This window comes from Myotis yumanensis, unplaced genomic scaffold (assembly GCF_028538775.1).
Source record: "Myotis yumanensis isolate MYYU_CA2020_CCGP unplaced genomic scaffold, mMyoYum1.0.hap1 SCAF_4, whole genome shotgun sequence".
NCBI classification, from domain to species: Eukaryota; Metazoa; Chordata; class Mammalia; order Chiroptera; family Vespertilionidae; genus Myotis; species Myotis yumanensis.
This window is the reverse complement of record NW_027223755.1, coordinates 98,676,027-98,695,098: the sequence shown is the minus strand read 5'-3', so window position 1 is coordinate 98,695,098 and position 19,072 is coordinate 98,676,027. Positions and strand designations below refer to the sequence as shown.

Genomic DNA, 19,072 nt, shown 5'->3' with positions numbered 1-19,072 from the left:
CTCCCATGATCCCTGTCTACAGAGTTTCCTAAAATCATCTCCAAAATTAACTAGTTGCATTTGAATCCTTGCATTAGATTCTGCTTTTTTGGGGGACCCAAGGCCCTCTTTGGGGGTCAAGTGTACCTTCTCCATGAGTGTGTGGGTTAGCATGGAAGTCCAAAGACCCCGCCAATGCAGCAGGTGTATCTTCCTTTAACAACCCATACCCTCTTTCAGTTTCCATCACTTTAGTTTCTGTTTTATTACTTACTAGAGGCCAGATGCATGACATTCGTGCACTTGCGGGGGCAGGGGTGGGGGCTGGTCCCTCAGCCTGGCCTGCGTCCTTTAGCAGTCTGGGAGCCCTCGGGGGATATCCGACTGATGGCTTAGGCCCGCTCCCCAATAAGCCACAGTTAGACATCCTTAGCACTGCCACTGCCACTGCCACCGCCGCTGCACTCGCCAGCCGTCAGCCCAGCTTGTGGCTGAGCGGCGCTCCCCCTTTGGTGGTTGAGTGTCTTCACTTGGTCCCTGTCACCCTGGGTTCCAGTGACTCTCATTGCATTTAGGTTTCCCAATTCAATGGCAGCAGCTCCCACTATAGTGTGTCTTGGGCCTGTCATTTACCTTTTTATGCCTCAGTCTCTTCCTCTGCATAGTGGGGTAATAACAGGGTTATTGTGGCATTTAGAGGAATTAATATGTGGAAAGTAATAGAAGAGAGTCTCAAAGCCTATCTGTAGTTATTAGAATTATTTGTTGTGGGAAAGGAAGAGATGGAGGAGAGAGGAAGGGGCTAGAGCAAGAAGGGGAAGCTGTAGGATGCAAAGAACCCTTGATGGGAGTGGATCCATTTAGTCACCCAACAAATGTTTCTTGAGTACCTACTATGTGCCACCCACTGTGTTAGCTTTTCAAATTAAAACCATGAACAAGGCAGAGGCAGTTGGAGAGGTGGGGGCCCTTCTCTTTTAGGTTCCCAGTTCCTGGCACTTCTTTGCAGTCCTTTGTCCTGTTGACAATGGCAACCAATCATCACCTTCCCACCAGGTGTTGAGCTCCACAGGGGCAGAGAAAATGCCTGCCATGATCATCCTTATCACCCCCTCCTGCAATGGCCATGCCTGGCCCATAAACGCTTGATAAACATCCTTGATAGGTAAGCACAACTTTGAAAGATGATGCCTGTGCATTAAGCATGTTATCCTTCAGGTCAGATTCTCAATGCATTTCGAGCAGCTTCCTTTTTCCGGCCACATCCAAATCATTCACCATGCAGAATAGCACCAGAGACCAGGGTGTCCATCCTTGCAGGGCGCTGGAGAAGCAGACGTCTATCTGTCCCTTCTCTCCTCCCTTCCTTGGGCAGGGAGACCCCTGGGTGCAACCTGGGGGCAGGACTTTGCCAGAGTGGGCCTGGCCCGGGGCAGTGGAGAGCCAGCGGTCCATCTGGGCAGGTGAGACCCGCACAGGCCTCTTCCACGCGTGCCGCGGTGCGCGCTAGTAGCCAGCAGGGGGCGGCAGAGAGACAGGAGTGGTCCACCGAGGAGTCCAGCTCTGAGCCGCGCGGTGCGAACCCACCGAGGCCGCGCTCAGAAGCCCCATCTCCCATCGACAGGCCGCTGGGTTCGGGAGGCTGCTGGGTCTTTCTTTTTCCTCAAGTGCAGGCAGAGTCCCCGGGAGCCATGGCCAGCCCTTCCGGCAGCCCCGAAGACAAGGGCAAGCTCAGAGGCAGGGACGGCCGGCAGAGGCGGGAGGAGGAGGATGCCCCTCCGGAGGAGAAGAGGTTGAGGCTGGGGCTGGAAGGAGGAAGCGCAGCTCAGGAGGAGGGAGAAGACGCTCCACGCCTGGGCAGGGAAGAGACGGGCACCCAGACAGGTGTCGAAGGCAGAGGTGTAAGTGAGCAGGGGCGCAGGAGGGATGCGGCTGGGGGGTGGCTGGGACGTTCCCCATCTCTCCGCCGTCAGGTCCAAGTTGGTAATTGGGCAGCAACTCCTGCGGGGCGGGCGCGGTGTGACAGCTTGCAGGGACCTCCCGAGAAACTAGATGTTCTGATATTGATGGAAATTCCCTTCTTGTTTATGTAGCATGGACTTGCTTGTTCTCCTTGACGTCCTTGGTGGCTGGGAGACCTCTGGGCTCCACGGTTCATTGAAAGAGGGGGAGATCTCTGCGTCCTGGGGCCCCAGGAGGGTAAGGAGGTGGGGTTGTTCTGAGCAGCCCTCACCCAGCACCCCTATCCTGGACAGCGCTGTTTTAGGCGTCTCTCTGGGACTTTGCTGGTTGTGTGTGCCTCTCTAGCAAGGGGCTTGGGTAGGAAGTACCTGGGCATAGTCTGCCTAACCTGGCCCTGTTGGCCCTGTCAGCGTGTGCGCTGGCAGCAGCCTTCAAGCCCCTCTCCTGCCCGCATCTTCCTGTCATTGCTCCCATTCTGCTTGGGCAGTGAGAGTTCAGGGAAAAGGCAGGTGGCTTCCACACCCTAAGTCACTCTCCTCTCCCCATCCCTTCAGAGAGGGACTGAAGCGAAGTTCTGTGCACATCCTGGGGTGCTGCCTGCCCCTGGTCCTGCCGGCTAAGGGTATGTGTGAGGTGATATGTTGTGTATGTTCGTGGGTATGTGAGTCATTAGATGCGTGTGGATGAGTCTCTGAGGCCAGCTTGACCACCAGTCCCCACTTTCTGCTTTCTCTCCTGAATTTTCCAGCTGTGACCTGGTGACCTTACGTCGGGGAACACAGTGTCGGGAGGACAGATGAGGGCTGGTGAACAGCTGTCCCCACGGCAAGGGCTGCCACCTTGAGAGTTTTCATGAATAATGGGATTGACCTTTTTGTTTCTTCCAAATGTTTTTATTCTTGACCATTTGCTTGGCTAAGCTCGTCTTAAAAATTTGATTAGTGACTGCTGAGCCCCATGAGGGAGAGTTCTCCTTCTTTCTCCAAATCCACGCAGGCAGCAGCAGCAGCCTCCTCCGATGCCTCCAATGGCTGGGCTGCAGCACAGCCCAGCCGATCGGCGTGCCTCCCTGTGGCTGTCACTGTGTTCAGATCCTGGGCCACCTGAGCACCAAAACCAGGGGAATTTCTCTCTGAGATCCCAGGAGAAGGAATGCTTTGGAAGGCTTCTGGGATACACCGTGGAAAGGATGAGAAGGGAGTAGTGTCGCAGTGTGGTGGGAGGAGAGGCCCATGCAGTTTCAGGGGCGGTGCAGTGCTGTGAAACTTTCACTGTTGTCAGCCCCTCCCTCCTCCTGTCACCTCGCTCTTCTGTGTGGAACTTTGCTCAGGACCCCTGAATGGAGTGAAGTGAACCAGTGCAGGGCATGCTTAGGAATGTGGGCTTGAATCTCAACTCGGGCCCTTCTTAGCTGGGTGACCTGGCACACGTTATTTAATGTCTCTGAGCCTTAGTGTCCTTATTGGCAAAATGGATATGTCAACAGGCCTCTTTTCATGGGGTTATTAATCCTGAGATTAAGCAAAGATTACCCATAGAAGACACTTAGCATTGCACCTGGCACATAGCATGTACTCAATAAATGTGATTTAGTACTGAAACTCACTCCATTTGGCTTGCTTGCTGCCATGTTTGGTTTTGGGATGAATGACAAGAGACAAGGGTCTTGGGCCAGAATCTCCAGAAAGCTGAATAATGCTTCCTGGAGGTTAAAGGAATTATATGTAGACGCTGAAATTTTTAAAAGGCAGAAACCTCATTGAACTTTTTGGTTCACAAAGGGAAATGGGGGTGCCACAATTTGAAGGATCATGTCATAACTGGACAGAAACTGTTCTTTGTTTCCCGAGTCTGTGGGCACCTGGATCTCCTGGGGGCATTGGCAGCTCATAGACATGGCGTCTTGGTTTTCAAGTTTAAAGGTTGGCCACAGCGTGGGCTGCCCACAGTGCCCCTCAGAGAGATTTCTCCCTTTTTTTAGATTCTGTAGGAATATTTCCTTTAAGGAACCAGGAAGCAGTTTCAGGATGGTGCTAGGAGCAGCAGCAATTTCTCTGAGCAGAGCCCATTTCTTCCCTCATAGACCACATCCAAATGGATCAAGAACAGCCTGCTTTTTCACGAGATTTTGTCTGTGTACTGGTAGACCATTACTTGGCTAAAATGTCAAAAACATCCTTGTTCTTTAATAGCAGCTTATTTTTAGATGCAGATCATTTTGGGCTTTTCTCTGAGGAAGCTGCACGGGCATCACCTCCCTGTCCATATTGTATCCAGATGTTTTTAAGGATAAAATAGCCTTTTCCATCACTAGGTCCAGCACTCTGGGTGGCAGAGGTTCACATGTGACCAGTTGCCCTCAGAGTGGCTCCCAGGCTTGCCTCTTTAAGGAGGGGGTCGCCTCCTCTGATGATTGCTGGGGATGCTTTTAGCTGGTCACCTGGAGCCCAAGGAGCCCTTTCAGTGCAGTGGAAGGAGGGCGTGTTTTTAGTGAGGGCTGATCTTCCACCAGGCATCACAAGTTTCACAGATTCCCTTAAGCCTCTCCAGCACCAGTGCTGTTGAGCTAGTATAAAAAAAAACTAGTCCTCCCAGAGCTTTTATTGGTTCCTTAGAGTGATCCCTACCCACAGTTCTACCCACAGCTCTTCCTGGAAGGAGAGAAAAGTCTCTCCTAGGTAATCGGTTATCATCCTCAGCCATTGTTCAGTTTTTCCCAAGATCAGGCAGCTTGGCATAGATTTCTGGGTTGTGTTGGGCAGAGCTGAGCTTTTAAGGGTAACAGCTCATCAGAATCCCTGAAATCGCTACATGAACTCTCCACTCAAGGGTCAGCATGGGGCTCCTGGAGGGGTGGATCCAGACTGCAGGTCTTTCCTTTCTTGCTGGTGATGGTCTGCACCTGGGTGTCTCCACTTTGGCACTGTGACATTTGGTGAGATATTTTGTGGGGGCTGTCCTGTGTACTGGCCTCTGCCCACTGGGTGCTGGTAGCACTGCCTCCCCCGCCGCCAGTTGTGAAAACCAAAAATGTCCCTAGGCCGAGAGCCACTGATCTACACCTGCAAAAATGTTTCAGAGTGTGAGTATTGAGTTTAGGTCCCTGCTGTACCACTTGTAAGCTGTGCAGCCTTGGGAAATTTACACTACCTCAATGGGCCTCAGTTTCCTCATCTGTCAAAAAGAGGTAATGAAAGACAATCTCAATGCAAGGTTATGAGGGCATTCAGTAAAATAACAAGATAGTAAATGGAAAAGGCTTATAGTATTTATATACTGAAAAAGCACAAAACAAGTGGTCAGTTTCATTAAAAAAATGATTTGGGTGAACCAGACTCCTACCTTCATCCCCTATCTATTGGTGAAGTGCAAGGGTGAATATCATCTACCTAAACCTCACATTGGATTTTGGCAGCCCCTCGGCTTTCCTCATGGAATCACTGGTTTCTCCCCAAATTCCCCCTTGTTTCTCAGGCCCAGGATTCTAGGGCGTGGGTAGCAGACAGATGGCTCTCGAGGTTCACTCTCACAACAGAGAATTCGGAAACTGGCTTGCAGAAACAAGGTGTTTGGACCAACATCTGGATTTCAGGATTCCCATTTGAGCACAGCTGGACTCCAAAGGGCTGAAGCTGTCTTTGCCGAGATATAGATATTTCCCTGGCAATGATCTCTCAAACTGACATGCAGACGTGGCTGCCCACTGGAACGCGGTGTGTCTGCCTCGGCTCTCCTATAATTTGTGAGGCTAGTTTCTGAGGACTGCGGTGTGCAGGTGGGATACAATAGAGGGTTTCCTCATCCTTAAAAGTGGGGTGCAGGTTGGTGGAGGGTCCTTGCAGGAGGAAGAAGGCATGAAGAGTGTTCCTTTTAGCTAGAACAGGCAGGCATAGGCTGCATACTGTGTGATTCAGACACCCTTGGGGAGGCAGGCGTCTCTGTGCCTGCAGCAGTTTTGGAGGCTGAGCCGTGTTGCCCTTAGCTTTAATCATTTCAGAAATATTTAGCCCCACTTCTGGTCAACTGGAGCTCGATTTGGACTTTTTACCTGGTAAGATTTGGACAGTAGGCTAATGTCCTCCTAATTTAAAAAAATTTAGTAAGATGGTTGTTGTCCCTCTGTGTCCTCTGGAACATGACTTGGTGCTCAAGGAGCAGAAAGGAGACAATCTGGGGACAGGGACAGGGGTCTCTGTTGGGGGTGCTGGTGGCTTGGAGAATGGCGGTGGTGGCTGTGGTGGAGCTGTGTGCCTGAACTGAGGGAAGTTTATGAGATATATTCCAAAGAACTTAAGCATCTTTTGGGTGTTGGGAATGAGAAGGACTCAGGATCAAGTTAATATCCATAACGGCAGGGAAAACCACGAATTTGAATTTGGACTCTGACTGAGGTCGCTCTGAGACCCACGTGGCAATGTATAATATTACAGATGGGTCTGGGGCTGGACTTATCAGTGTAGATGTAGTTGAGGTCCTGGGAACACCCAAGATTGACTGGGGAGAGAGTAGGGTGGCAAGAGGGGGGATTTGGTGTAAGCCCAGAGAATCTGAATGATGAGAGGAGAAGAATCCATGAGAATGGTCATAGGAGCAGCAGGAAGAGGTTATGAGGCCCCACAGACAGGAGAGGGAGAAAGACGAAGTCAGTTGTGTTGAAGAGAGCCCACTGGGTTTAATAGATCATGCTCATCAGCTGTTGCTGGAATTTTAATGGAGGCCAGTTGTGGGGGGCACAGAGATTCACCTTAGATCTGGGCACTCTAGCACCCACCCAGGGTGTGTGCAATGAAACGCAGGATGCTCATGGTCTTGACTCTCTTGCAAAACTATAGCTTGTGTGTGTGTGACTTCAAAGCCTCTGTCCTCCCCACAAGGCTTGGCTGTCACTTCCACATTACCTTGGAAAAGGACCCAGCCTTGGTGGAGAGCCCTGCCTGTCTTTGTGCCTCAGCACAAGATGGTGCCATTGGGAGACCCTCACCTCACGACTGAGGGCTGTTTGCCTTTTTCATTCCTTCTCCAAGTATTTGAGCATCTCCTATGTGCCAGGTGTTGGGTTAGGTCAGTGATGGCGAACCTATGACACGCGTGTCAGAGAGGTGACACGTGAACTCATTTTTTGGTTGATTTTTCTTTGTTAAATGGCATTTAAATATATAAAATAAATATCAAAAATATAAGTCTTTGTTTTACTATGGTTGCAAATATCAAAAAATTTCTATATGTGACACGGCACCAGAGTTAAGTTAGGGTTTTTCAAAATGCTGACACGCCGAGCTCAAAAGGTTCGCCATCACTGGGCTAGGTGCTGGTCTATAAGATGGATCAGTCCCGGTTCTCCTGGAGACCCTGCTCTAGTGGAGGAGACAGACTCTGGTCCAAGGTCCAGAGCTGCCCCCCTGCCTGTGTTTGTAAATAAAATTTTATTTACACATAGCCACCCCATTCATGTAGTATTATCTCGGATTGCTTTCCTGCTACAATGGGAGAGCTGAGTAGTTGGGACAGAGAATGTACGGCCCACAATGCTGAAAATATTTACCCTGAGAGTCTCAGGTTAAGGGGCTTTGTACCCACCCTGGCATGAGTACAGCTACTCTTGAAATGCACACAGCTCTGGGGTGGGGTTGCAGCACGTGCTTAACTTGCAGGACTCCACAGAGAGGAGGGTGACAGGTATTCTACTCTCAGTCTTGTGGTTCTTTGGTGTCAAGGGCAGGATTGGGGCTTTGAGGAGTCTTTTCTCACCCCTGTGGCAGGGCACCAGGCTAGCACCATCAATTTTTGGATGGGGGATAGAAAGGAGGGAAGGAACGGTGACTTGTTGTCTCCCTCCCCCCAGCATCTCCCTAAGATGGATTTGGGGTTCTACTTGACACAGCTACCAAAATCCAGTGAGATCACCCTTCACGGTTCTGTGACTCTGAGATACCAAATCACCAAGAAGAAAGAAAACAAAGATGGTTTTTGCAAGCACAAGAACTCGGATTATTGAAATTAACATTTCCCCCGAAGTTTTATAATGTCTGGGCATGCATATTTAAGCATCTGCCTCAGAAGCTCTCACTAATAAGCAGATGGCGCATTTAATTTCCTTTTTTTTGTTCTCTGAGCAACACCAGGCTTCTTGCATGGCCTCCTTGCAGGCAACTGCACGTGGAGGTGACAGGACTTCTGACTACAGAACTCCAAGAGGCCAGAGAACCCTATATTTGTGGGTCTGTTGCCTTCTTTTCAACCCCAGTGGGAAGTTGTCAGGTGACTCACAGCATACAGGGCTCCTCCTTTGCTTTTCCAGAGTCTTGGCTGTATTTGACCCCCTGGGCCTCACTAGCTGAGAAGCAGGGGTCCCAGGCAGGTCTGAGAGTGCAGCTCTGGGGAGGGGCGAGCCTGGGAAAAGCTGCTGGAGTGGAGGTTCCAAGAGGAAGGTAGGGGCAAAGAGGAAGAGAGGGGAGCTGGCACGCAGAGCAAGGACCTTGATGATGCAAAGGAGAAAGCTGGGATTGTCAAGAACACAGAGAAGAGCAGACACCCTTAGCACGCTCAGGTGTGGCTGGGTGTTATCAATGTGCTGGTTTCCCTTCTCCCTGGCTTTTCTCACTGTGTTCTTGGGTGTCATAGAACCAGCCTGGCGGGGGCTCTGTGCAACTTTGGGTCCCTATGGTCTTTGGGATCGCAGGGGCTGCCCCTCGAGTAGGCTCCCTGGCCTCTGTGCCCCTCCAGTCCAGTCCCTCCATCCTTGACTGTGCACGGACCCACCTTGCCTCTCAGACCTGCATCCTAGAGAAACCTGAGCAAGTCTTGGGTCTTTGCTCTGGGCTTTGAATCTTGTGTGTCTGGATAAGGAAGGCTTTGTGATCTGGAAACTTGCTGGCTTAAGTTGGACGGTGTGTGGTGCCTGGGAGAGGAAAATGACTGCATTTCCTTTGGATTCCGTGTTCTGTGTTGTCCTCATGGAGTTGTAGCCACCTCCCTTGCTTCTCTCCCGTCTCTCTCCAAACACTGGGGCAAGAGCTGCCCCATCTGCCCTTGTTTGGAGCAAATCTGCCCAGCCAGACAAGATGCAAACAGCACACAGATGGCTGCAAAGCTTCCCCAGCTCCCTCTGTGAGGGGCCTGCAGATGACACAGAAGCCCTTGTCATCCCACCTCCCCCTTCCAGAAAACATGGGCCTACAGCCATGGTGTTGCTACTCTAGACACTCCCCCCTCACGGTGATTAAACCACCCTGTGTTGTGCCAAACAAATGAAGCTCGTTATTTCCACCATAAACTTGTTCAGGCGCACATGAATTTGACCCACCAGTGTGCCCCATTCATTTGCTCTCACTCTGGTCATGAGCGCCTCTTTTCTCAGGCGCTGGTGGAGAGCTGCTTAATTTCCATCTGAGAGAACCTATTTGAAACCAACCAAAGTTTTGGAAGGAAGCTGCCCCTTTCCTTTGTGCAGGTTCCTTATGGCTCTAGATATTTGATCACAACTTAATCATCCAGGGCCCTGCCCCTAGCATCACAAGCTTGAGCATGCATTTGTGTCCAACAGGCTGGGGGGCTGTCATGGAGGACATTGGACTTGGCCTCTTAGTTTATGACAGCGCTGTATGGGAAATAGCACAAAGAACCTGAGTTGTTAGAAAAAATGACTGTTTAGTTATTTACAGAACTCCTTACAGAGAGGGTCTCAATTTCCTTTGCGACTCCTCTATGCTGCCTCAGCTGAGACTTGCATGGTGGGTAGCAGTTGGCATCTCATCTGGAGATCCCAGACAGGGGTGGCGAGGAACCAGGGCCTAGTGGGGTTGGGTTCTCGTTCCACTGGCAGAGATGAATGACCCTGCCCCCACCCCCTCTGCTGGAGGTCTATCTGGGAGTGGCTATTTGGGCTAGGGCAGTGGCAAACTGCAGCTCAGCAAACTGCAGCTTGCGAGCCACATGCGGCTCTTTGGCCCCTCGAGTGTGGCTCTTCCACAAAATACCGACTTCTGCGCATGGGCCACGAAGTTTCAATTGCACTGTACGTGCGCGCCCGCACGTGATATTTTGTGGAAGAGCCACACTCAAGGGGCCAAAGAGCCGCAAGTGGCTCGCAAGCCGCAGTTTGTCGACCACTGGGCTAGGGGGATGGCAATGACAGTGGCCATCACCAGTCATCACCCTCCCCATGTGGCACCTGGCAAGCCTGTGCCCAGTCTCCTGCCTACGGAGTGGGGTTAGGAATGCCAAGTCTGTAGCTCTTCCAGGATTGGTAGGAGGATAAGATTAGATGGCAAGCGAGGGCCCTTTGAAAATCAAAACATTCTATTTGAATGCGAAGTGTTTTGTGACTGTGATATTTTCTATCCTGTGAAATCATCAGTGACCCTGAAATTGTCTACACCAAAAAAATGAACAGAGTATGCCTTTCCTCTATGTCTCTGCTTGGGGAGGGAATTTTTCAAAGATTGTTGTTTTACACACAGGGAAAGCTAAGGAAGGTGCAGAAGCAGGACCAGGATCCAGGACTCAGGACTCCCTGACTATGTGGAGTCTAACCTGGGGGAACCACTTTGGGTTTTCTCTACAGGTCACTCTGTATGAAACAGCCCTCATCTAATATTCACAGAGGGACCTTTGATGGTATCTAAAAGCAAAAGCAGATGTTGGATGGATGTAGAAATTTCTACCACTTGGACAGCTCTGGGCTTGAAGCAAGTGGAAATACCTTTGGAGTCACAGATTTGTGTTTGAACCCAGATTTTTTACAGTTACCAGCTTTGAGAATTTAGCAGGTTGTTTAAGATCTGTGGGCTCCAGTGACCTTGGAAAATGGGACACATTATACTATAGCTTGTAGGACTCCCACCTGGCTCGTGACCAGCAGGGCAGTGTTCAGGCATCTCAGGTGCCTGGCTCTAGTGCTAACAAAACCCATGGTCATTCCCACAAATGTGTCCCTTGCAGGTTATTCTTAGTATTGGGGATCAAGCACCCGAGGTGCTGACACAGTGTCTGCCCCGTAGTCAGCATTTACAGGTTTGTTTTAGTGCCTTTTTTAATGTTTTGCATAGTTTCATATTCCCCTAATGCTTAAGAACATCAGGATCTTATGAGGGACTGTGTTTATTTAACTATGCCAATTCCTGGGTCTTGCTCCCAGAAATTCTGATGCTTAGGGCTCTGCTTGAATCTGTTTACAAAGCTCCCAGGTGAGTCTCATGTAGCTGACCTGGCCCTGGCTTGGAGATCCTATTTGGCAACCAGTCCTTGGTGCCCCCTTCCTTTTTTGTTGTTAATCCTCACCTGAGGATATTTTTTTCCGTTGCTTTTCAGAGAGAGTTGGGAGAGAGAGAGAGAGAGAGAGAGAGAGAGAGAGAGAGAGAGAGAGAGAGAGAAGACACATCAACTGGTTGCCTCCTGCACATGCCCCAACTGGGCGCGGGGAGTGAACCCACAACCCAGGTACATACATTTGACCGGGAATCAAACCCAAGACTCTTTGCTGTGTGGGCCGACACTCTAACCACTGGCTAGGGCCTTGGTGCTATTTTGCTTAAACGTCAAGTTTGGCTCTTCTACTCCATCTCATACTATTATTGCTGTGTTCAAGTCAGCTTCCTCCCCTGGAATGTAAGTTCCTTGATGTCAGGCTCACCTCTCATGTTTGCATCAGTGAACCAAGCTTTACATGGGTGCTTGAAGGAAGGGCACTGCTTGCTGAGTGGGGTCAGGCTCTAGGAGACGCGTATGCACCCAAGTGTGTGTGTGTGTGTGTGTGTGTGTGTGTGTGTGACACGAATCTATTTAAAGCAAATCTCTGCATTTGCCGGGAATCAGTGTGATTTACTCTAATGGAAGCCAGTGCAGCCTGAGCAGAGGTCTCGCCTTGAAATGGAGGGAGGTTATGGATGGGCAGAGCTGCTGAAAACTTTCCTGGGAGATACTTCAGTGTCATCCTAAGCTAATTGAACTCGTTTTCACTTGCATTAAGCACTGCATGGAGGCCATTTCCATTTCTCCTGTGGAGTGGGTACCAGCAGAGTGCCCATAGTGAAAGCATGTGTGAGAAACTGGGATTGGGTTTGGGGATGGAGGCGCTTCTACTGAACAAAAACTCTGGGATAATGAAGCTGGAAGAATAGGTGTCATCATCATTTACCACCATGTGTGAGGCGGGGACTTGGCATCTGAGAGAAGAGCCTCCTTTTAGGTCCTTAACCTTTCAAACCATCCTGAGTTCCTCTTGCACACAATCAGTATCATGATTTGTATAGACCAGATAATACTCAGTTGCTTTCTGTGCTCAACAAGAAAATAAACTGTAGGGCCAACTTCCTGGAGGGAAGTTGTACCAGAGCCTCTCAGAATGCTGCCTGTAGGCTACCTGTAAGAGAATTATCATCGAGACTATCTAAACATGTAGATTCCAAGGTCCCACCCTTTGGATCAGGATACCTGGGGCCAGAGTCACAAAATGGACTGGTAATTCAAGAAGTTTGTAATCAACTAGGCAGATTAGATTATATATGAATAAGTGTAATGTAAACTAGATTAATAAAATAATACCTTGATTATTTTTAACAAAACATTGTTTAAAAAGAAATTCAAGGAATACGGAAAAGTACAAGAAACAAAGAACAATCACTTCAAATCCTACCACACCCAGAAATAAACCTACTTAATAGTAAGTGAATATCATCCCAGACTAAGCATGTTTATAGATAGGACAGCTAGAGAGATGGACAATTCTGATCAGACCAAATGGGGTTTTTAAAACAAGTACCAAATTTAATGTTGCATGAATTTAACTGAAGGAAAAGAAACGGAAGGAACTGGTGATGGCTGTAGGATCCAAGTGAATGAGGAAGGCCAAGCAAGAAGGAACCAAAGAACCTTTATGCATGTATGCATAACCCATGGACACAGAGAATAGTGCAGTGAAGGCCCGGGAGTGGGGTGGGTGCGGGGCGGAGGGAGTCAATGGGGAAAATGGGGACATCTGTAATACTTTCAACAATAAAGATAAATTTTGAAAAAAGAAGGGGGTCATGACTTTGTGAAGATCAGATTTGGAAGAGGTGTGGGTATGGGAGGCAGAAGATAGGAGAATGTAGCTACAGTGGGAATTTGAGATCTTGAGGCCAGATGGCTTTACAGCGATGATGAAGATCAAGGAGAGGGCATTAGGACAAAGCTGTGAAGGCCCGCTATTTAAGGCTGGGATACGTAGATGCTCCCTGTGAAGTCTGCTAATTGGTGGTGGAAAGGTTAGCATCTTGGCCCTGCCAGATCTTCCCTGAGGAGGACTGCTCTGTTCTTGAGGCCTTTTCCATGTTCCTTGTAACATGACAGTTCTGTATAGTGTCCATGGGTCAAGGATGACATGGAAAAAACCACTGGGAAAATGTTGTGGGAATGTGCACATTGATGAAAGAAAACTTGCTGGTTGTTCTTTTTGGAGGTTGTTCTTTATTCTAAACTAGAGGCCCAATGCACAAAGTTCATGCAAGGGGCTTGGCCTTCCCAGCCGCAGCAGCTTGCCTTAGCGACTTGCCTCGGCCCTCGCAGCCCCGGATTTGTCCAGAAGGTCGTCCAGAAGGATGTCTGGAAGGTTGTTCAGCTGTCCGGTCTAAGTACACTTATATTATTATAGATATGTCTATTCTATTTTATTATTTTGGGGGGCGTTTTCAGATTTTTTTCTATGGGGTATAAATTTCTACTATTTATATCCAGTTTTCCTCTCCTTCTTGGCAATGGGAGGATTATTTCCTCCATTTCAGGGGAGGGACTGGTCCTGGCCAGTGGCCAATGGGGGCATTGGGCCACTGGGGGCAGAAGTGAGTGTGAATTCGTAGTACCTGGCCTTCAGCACTCTCCCCTCTGCTGCCTGACAGGTGACAAAACCTAGATTAGTCTGAGCCCCAGAGTAAGTTCCATGTGAAAACAGAGCTCCTTCACCCTTCTGCTCCTTGATGTGCAATGCCACGCAGCATGCATATAGAAAAATCTGGGAATCAGAAGCTTAAAGAATCACAATGTGGGATATTTACAAGGCTAGTTATTTCCCTTTATGGAAGCTTAGCCAAGACTTGGAGTATTTCAGTCTTTCCTACTCCGCATTCCATGGATCTTGAGGAGTTGTTGAGAAAATGTCACAGCTGAAATGGTACATGCAGCCACAGCCACCTGATGGGTTTAACGGTAGAATCCTCTTTAACCCTCTCTCTCTTTTTTTTAAGACCCTAGCTCCTGAGGCAGTTAAAAGCCCCTATCTTACTCTTAAGCTCTCTTGCTTTTGAAGGAGCTTTGTGCTGCTGAGACATCTCAGCCCTTCAGAGGTATTCTGTACTAATTACGTTAAAGTACAGCCAACACTTCTGCTTCGTGGTCCCCCCAAATTAAACACCTCAATCATGCAAACACACCCAGTTGGATTTAATGCGACAGATTCCCAACTAAGGGCATAATTAGATCATATTTTTTCCCAGTTCAACTAAAAGAAAATTGCTGTTATGAAGTTTGTTCTCCATCTTCCATGTGTCTGGGTGTGTGTGTGTCTGTGGGTGGATGTCTGCATGTAAGCGACAGTGTGTACCTGTGTGGGCGTGTGCAGAATTCCCATGCTAACTTCAGCTTTGTAGAAATCTTAGGGCCTTGAGCCCAAGGGATGCCATTTTAGGAAAACTCACTTGAAAAAGAGACAGAATTGAAATCAAAATCTCAGCTCTAAAGACACTGGCTTGTGTGGGTAGCACTGGATTTTCTTTGTTTGGGATTCCAAATGACATTTTTGCTTCCTAGTAAGTGATCAGATCACAGGGTTAAAATTGATCACAAGCACAAAAGCATAGGTAGTGTGTAATTCTCTTTGCATCAGGGTTTCTCAGCTGAGACGCTATTGACATTTTAAGTTGGGTATTTCCTTGTTGTGGGGTTGCCCTGGGCACTGGAGGATGGTTAGCAGCATCTCCGGAGTCTACCTAGTAGCTGCCGGTAACACACTTCCCCCAAAGTTCTCACAACTTAAAATATCTCCAGACTTTGCTAAATGTCTCCTGGAAGACAGAATTGTCCCCAGTTGAGAACTACTACTTAATGTAAAGCCCCAAAATCAGGTGTAAGGAGCTGAGGCTGATGGCAGTCTAGGTTGAGTAGCAACTGAAAGTGGGGTAGGGGTTTTAGGAGCAGCTGTAGCGCTCTGTTTCTGGATCTGGGTGTTGGTCATATGAGTATGTTTAGTTTGTAGGAAATATGTTGAGTCGGCCTCTTGAGCATATACGTTTCTACAGGTATGTTATAATTCAACAAAGCATTAAACAATCAGTCCTAAGAGGAATGATTTGCAGATCAAAATGATTGGCACAAAGGCTGATCACCTGAATTTAAACTGCTGTCATATGAACATGAGGGGCCACCAAGATGAGCCTTTCAGAGTGTTGGCCAAGGGGAGGGGTGTGTACACACGTGTGTGCACACACATAATGAGATTTGCTAGTTAGACCTGCTCCTTAGGGCAAGAGCAGTGACACAAGTGAAATACCAAAGTACAGAACTTTCTAAATGGATTTGCTAAAACCTTGCGTATAACACAGGCCTCCAGCATAATTCCTATGTCCATATAAACAAGTTCTGCAACAAGGGACACATAGAGGGTTTGAGTTGAGATGGAGAAATCACAGTAAGACTGGAGAATTTGGCCACAGTGTCTTGGAGATATCCACATTTTCTGGAGTCAACATACACGCATGGAACCCCTGTGTGCCTAGAACTTGCCAGGATAGGAGGTTAAAAAGATAGTTGTGAAATGAAACCATTAGAGGTGACTCTACCCTAACACAGGGCAAATGCCTTGATAGACCTCATCCTGCAGCCTACATAAGACTAAAGGACGCTTTTTTTTTCATTACACATGAAAATGTATTGTGTTTCATATATGCAAAGGCAATTTGTGTTAACTCTGGGGTGGAACTATGCCCATATTCTTAGCATTTTTTTGAGAGAGATTTATTTCTCAGCAAATCATCTCTAGAATATATTGAACTGGAAATTTACTTAAAACCAATAAAAGGAGGTTCTAAAGTCAGTGGTTTAAAGCAAAAAAAATTCCGTGTAGTCAGCATTACCCTTGAAAATTCCCTCCATCTTTCATAAAGTCCACGCTCACCAGGTCCAGCCCAGAATGTCCTCCTCCAGGGTTGGAACAGAGCATGGTTTCTTGCGTGGGCAGCTGATGAAGTCATCGAGGGGCCACGATTTATGAAGACTTGTGTCTCCAACCTGAGAATCGTTCATCAAAGTGAGATGTTCTCACTGGGAAAGGCAAATAGCAATGAGCGCCTGTTGTGAAGGCTGTGTTTGCAACTCCCCTTTCTCTTTCTTCTTGCCAAGTACTGATAGTTCATTTTCTACTGATTAAAAGAGCCCAAGTTGGTCTATACCGAGGAGTGAAATTGCTGTGTCATATGGTAACTCTATATTGAAATGTTTGAGGAACTGCCAGACTATTTTCCAAAGTGGCTGTACCATTTTACATTCCCAGTAGCAGTGTATGAGGGTTCCAATTTCTCCACATTCTCACCAACATTGGTTATTGTCTGTCTTTTTTATTATAATTACCCTAGTGGATGTGAAGTGGTAGCTCATTGTGTTGTGTTTTTTCTTTTTTAAGATTTTTAATTGATTTTTAGAGAGAGAGGAAGGGAGAGGGAGAGAGAAAGGGAAACATTGATGTGAGAGTGGAACATGATTGGCCGCCTCCTACATACTCCCTACAAGGGATTGAGCCCACAACCCAGACATGTGCCCTGACGAGGAATTGAACCAGCAATCGTTCAGTGCACAGGATGACATCCAACCAACTGAGCCACACTGGCCAGGGCTCATTGTGGTTTTGATTTGCATTTCTCCAATGGGTAATGATGTTGAGCATCTTTTCATGTACTTATTGGCCATTTGTATACTATTTTCCTTGGAGATATATCTATCCTATATAATAAAAGGCTAATATGCAAGTCGACTGAACGGGCAACAACCAGTCACTATGATGTGCACTGACCACCAGGGGGCAGACGCTCAATGCAGGAGCTGCCCCCTGGTGGTCAGTGCACTCCCACAGGGGGAACGCTGCTCAGCCAGAAGCCAGGCTCACAGCTGGTGAGTGCAGCGGCGGTGGTGGGAGCCTCTCCTGCCTCCACGGCAGCGCTAGGGATGCCCAACTGCCAGGAAGCAGGCCTAAGCCATCAGTCGGACATCCCCCAAGGGCTCCTGGACTGCGAGAGGGCACAGGCTGGGCTGATGGATGCCCCCCCCCCCCCCAGTGCATGAATTTCAGGCACCAGGCCTCTAGCTCAGAAATAAAAACATAGATCCACACAAAAACTTATATTTGTATGTTTATAGTAGCATCATTCATAACAGCAAAAGCCAAAATAACCCACATATCCATCAACAGATGAACAGATAAACAAAGTGTGGTTGACCCACAGAATGGATATAAAAAGGCATGAACTTCTGATACCTGCTACAACATGAATGAACCTTGAAAACATGATGCTGAGTGAAAGAAGCCAGGCACAAAAAGTCACATATTATATGATTTAGTCAATAACAGGGAAATCTATGGAGACAGAAATTAGTGGTTGTCTAGGGCTGGTGAGGGAGTGGGAGGAGGGTACGGGATTTTTGTTTGAGGTGGTAAAATGTTCTAAAAATAGACTGTAGTAATGGTTTTACATAGCTGTGACTATATCAAATACCATTGAAATGTTAAAAAAAGAACCCAAGTTGAAATCCTTTTAGCATTTTAAAATTAAATTTATTGGGGTGATATTGGTTCCATATAGGTTTCAAGTGTACAACTCAATAAAACATCATCTGCCCACTGCATCGTGCACCAACCACCCCAGACAAAGTATCTTTCTGTCCCCATTTCATCCCCCCCTTTTGCCCACCTCCACCTAGTCCCCACCCCCTTTCCCTCTGGCTATCACCACACTGTTGTCTGTGTATATATATTTTTTTCTATTGATCATTTCTGATGGACTTAAAAATACAGATTCTTAGGCCTTGCCTTCAGTGATTCTGACTCAGAAGATCTGAGGTAGGGCTTGGATATCCCGAGGGATTCTGCTGTTTGGCTTGGTTTGGGGCCCATTGCATTTGTAGGGAACCCTCTTTCTTCTGAAGTCCAGAGTCATGATGATGATGGCTCATGTTTATGGCGAGCTCATGATATTTTCCGCATGTGCCAAATATCTTTATTCTCATCGTCTCCTGTTACTCTCACAGAAACTTCTTTATGGGTAGATGAAATGACTTCTGCTTTAGAGATAAGGATCTGAGGTCTTAGAGGAGCTTAAGTAACTTGTTCACAGCCCCAGCAGGAAGTGGCGGAATTGGAAGATACTCTGGTGGCATCTATTTGGGAGGCAATGCCCTTAAGCCCACAGATTTCATGATCCCTGGGTGTCTGAAGTCCTGCCTGTGATTTCTGCTGAGACTCGGGTGGAGGCTCAATACCCCAGAATCACCACAACCTCCTGGGCACTTTCATCTATATCTGCTGCCTCTATCCCACACTCTGATAACTAGAAACATGGCCTCTGCTTTGATTTCCACAAGCATAAACCATTCACAATGAGCATTGATGAATTTTGTTGACTTGTTGAGATTTGGGGCCATGGAGAGGGTCACATCACTCCACACCTGATTTTGGCCAATTCCTTGACTTCTCTAACTTTGCTTCACCCATCCGTTTTCTAATTAGCTCCTCCCTCCTGGATTGCTCTGGGAATTCTGATTCTTGATGCTTTATCTTGCAGAGTCCCTTTACGCTCCTCTGCAACCAATTCCAAAGGTGTGTAGTTGAGCCCATGTCAATACTCGACATACAAAGGATTCCGCAGATGGGATCTGCTCTCTGGAAAGTGGTAGTAGTTACAGATTGATGTGGATGTTAATTTGTTTTCCTTATAAAACCTACTACTTAACTATCAAACTCTAAGCACCCGGCGGCAGCCCTTGGCTGGCAGCAGTCCTTGGCTGGTGGCAGTGGAGTGGATACGGCTCCTTTGTAACCGGGGAGGAATGCTTCACACTTAATGAAAGAGGAACTGGCTCTCTTTAAGACGCAGAGGGAGGCTTCCAGAGCCGA

General features: G+C 47.9%; 1 protein-coding gene across 14 annotated transcripts in view; it reads left to right on the top strand.

The window, feature by feature from the left end:
• The first annotated feature begins 1,638 nt into the window (after positions 1 to 1,638).
• Positions 1,639 to 19,072, top strand: part of RBFOX1 (RNA binding fox-1 homolog 1) — a 2,061,082-nt gene continuing 2,043,648 nt past the window's right edge. For 4 of the 14 annotated variants that reach the window (XM_070413021.1, XM_070413016.1, XM_070413022.1 and 1 more), the window contains exon 1: positions 1,645 to 1,880. In XM_070413021.1, the coding sequence (XP_070269122.1) occupies positions 1,671 to 1,880 (210 nt within the window). In that variant the 5' untranslated portion in view covers positions 1,645 to 1,670. Of the gene's footprint in view, positions 1,881 to 19,072 lie in introns of all 14 variants that reach the window. The other 10 variants (XM_070413027.1, XM_070413024.1, XM_070413023.1 and 7 more) reach the window with 7 other exon arrangements.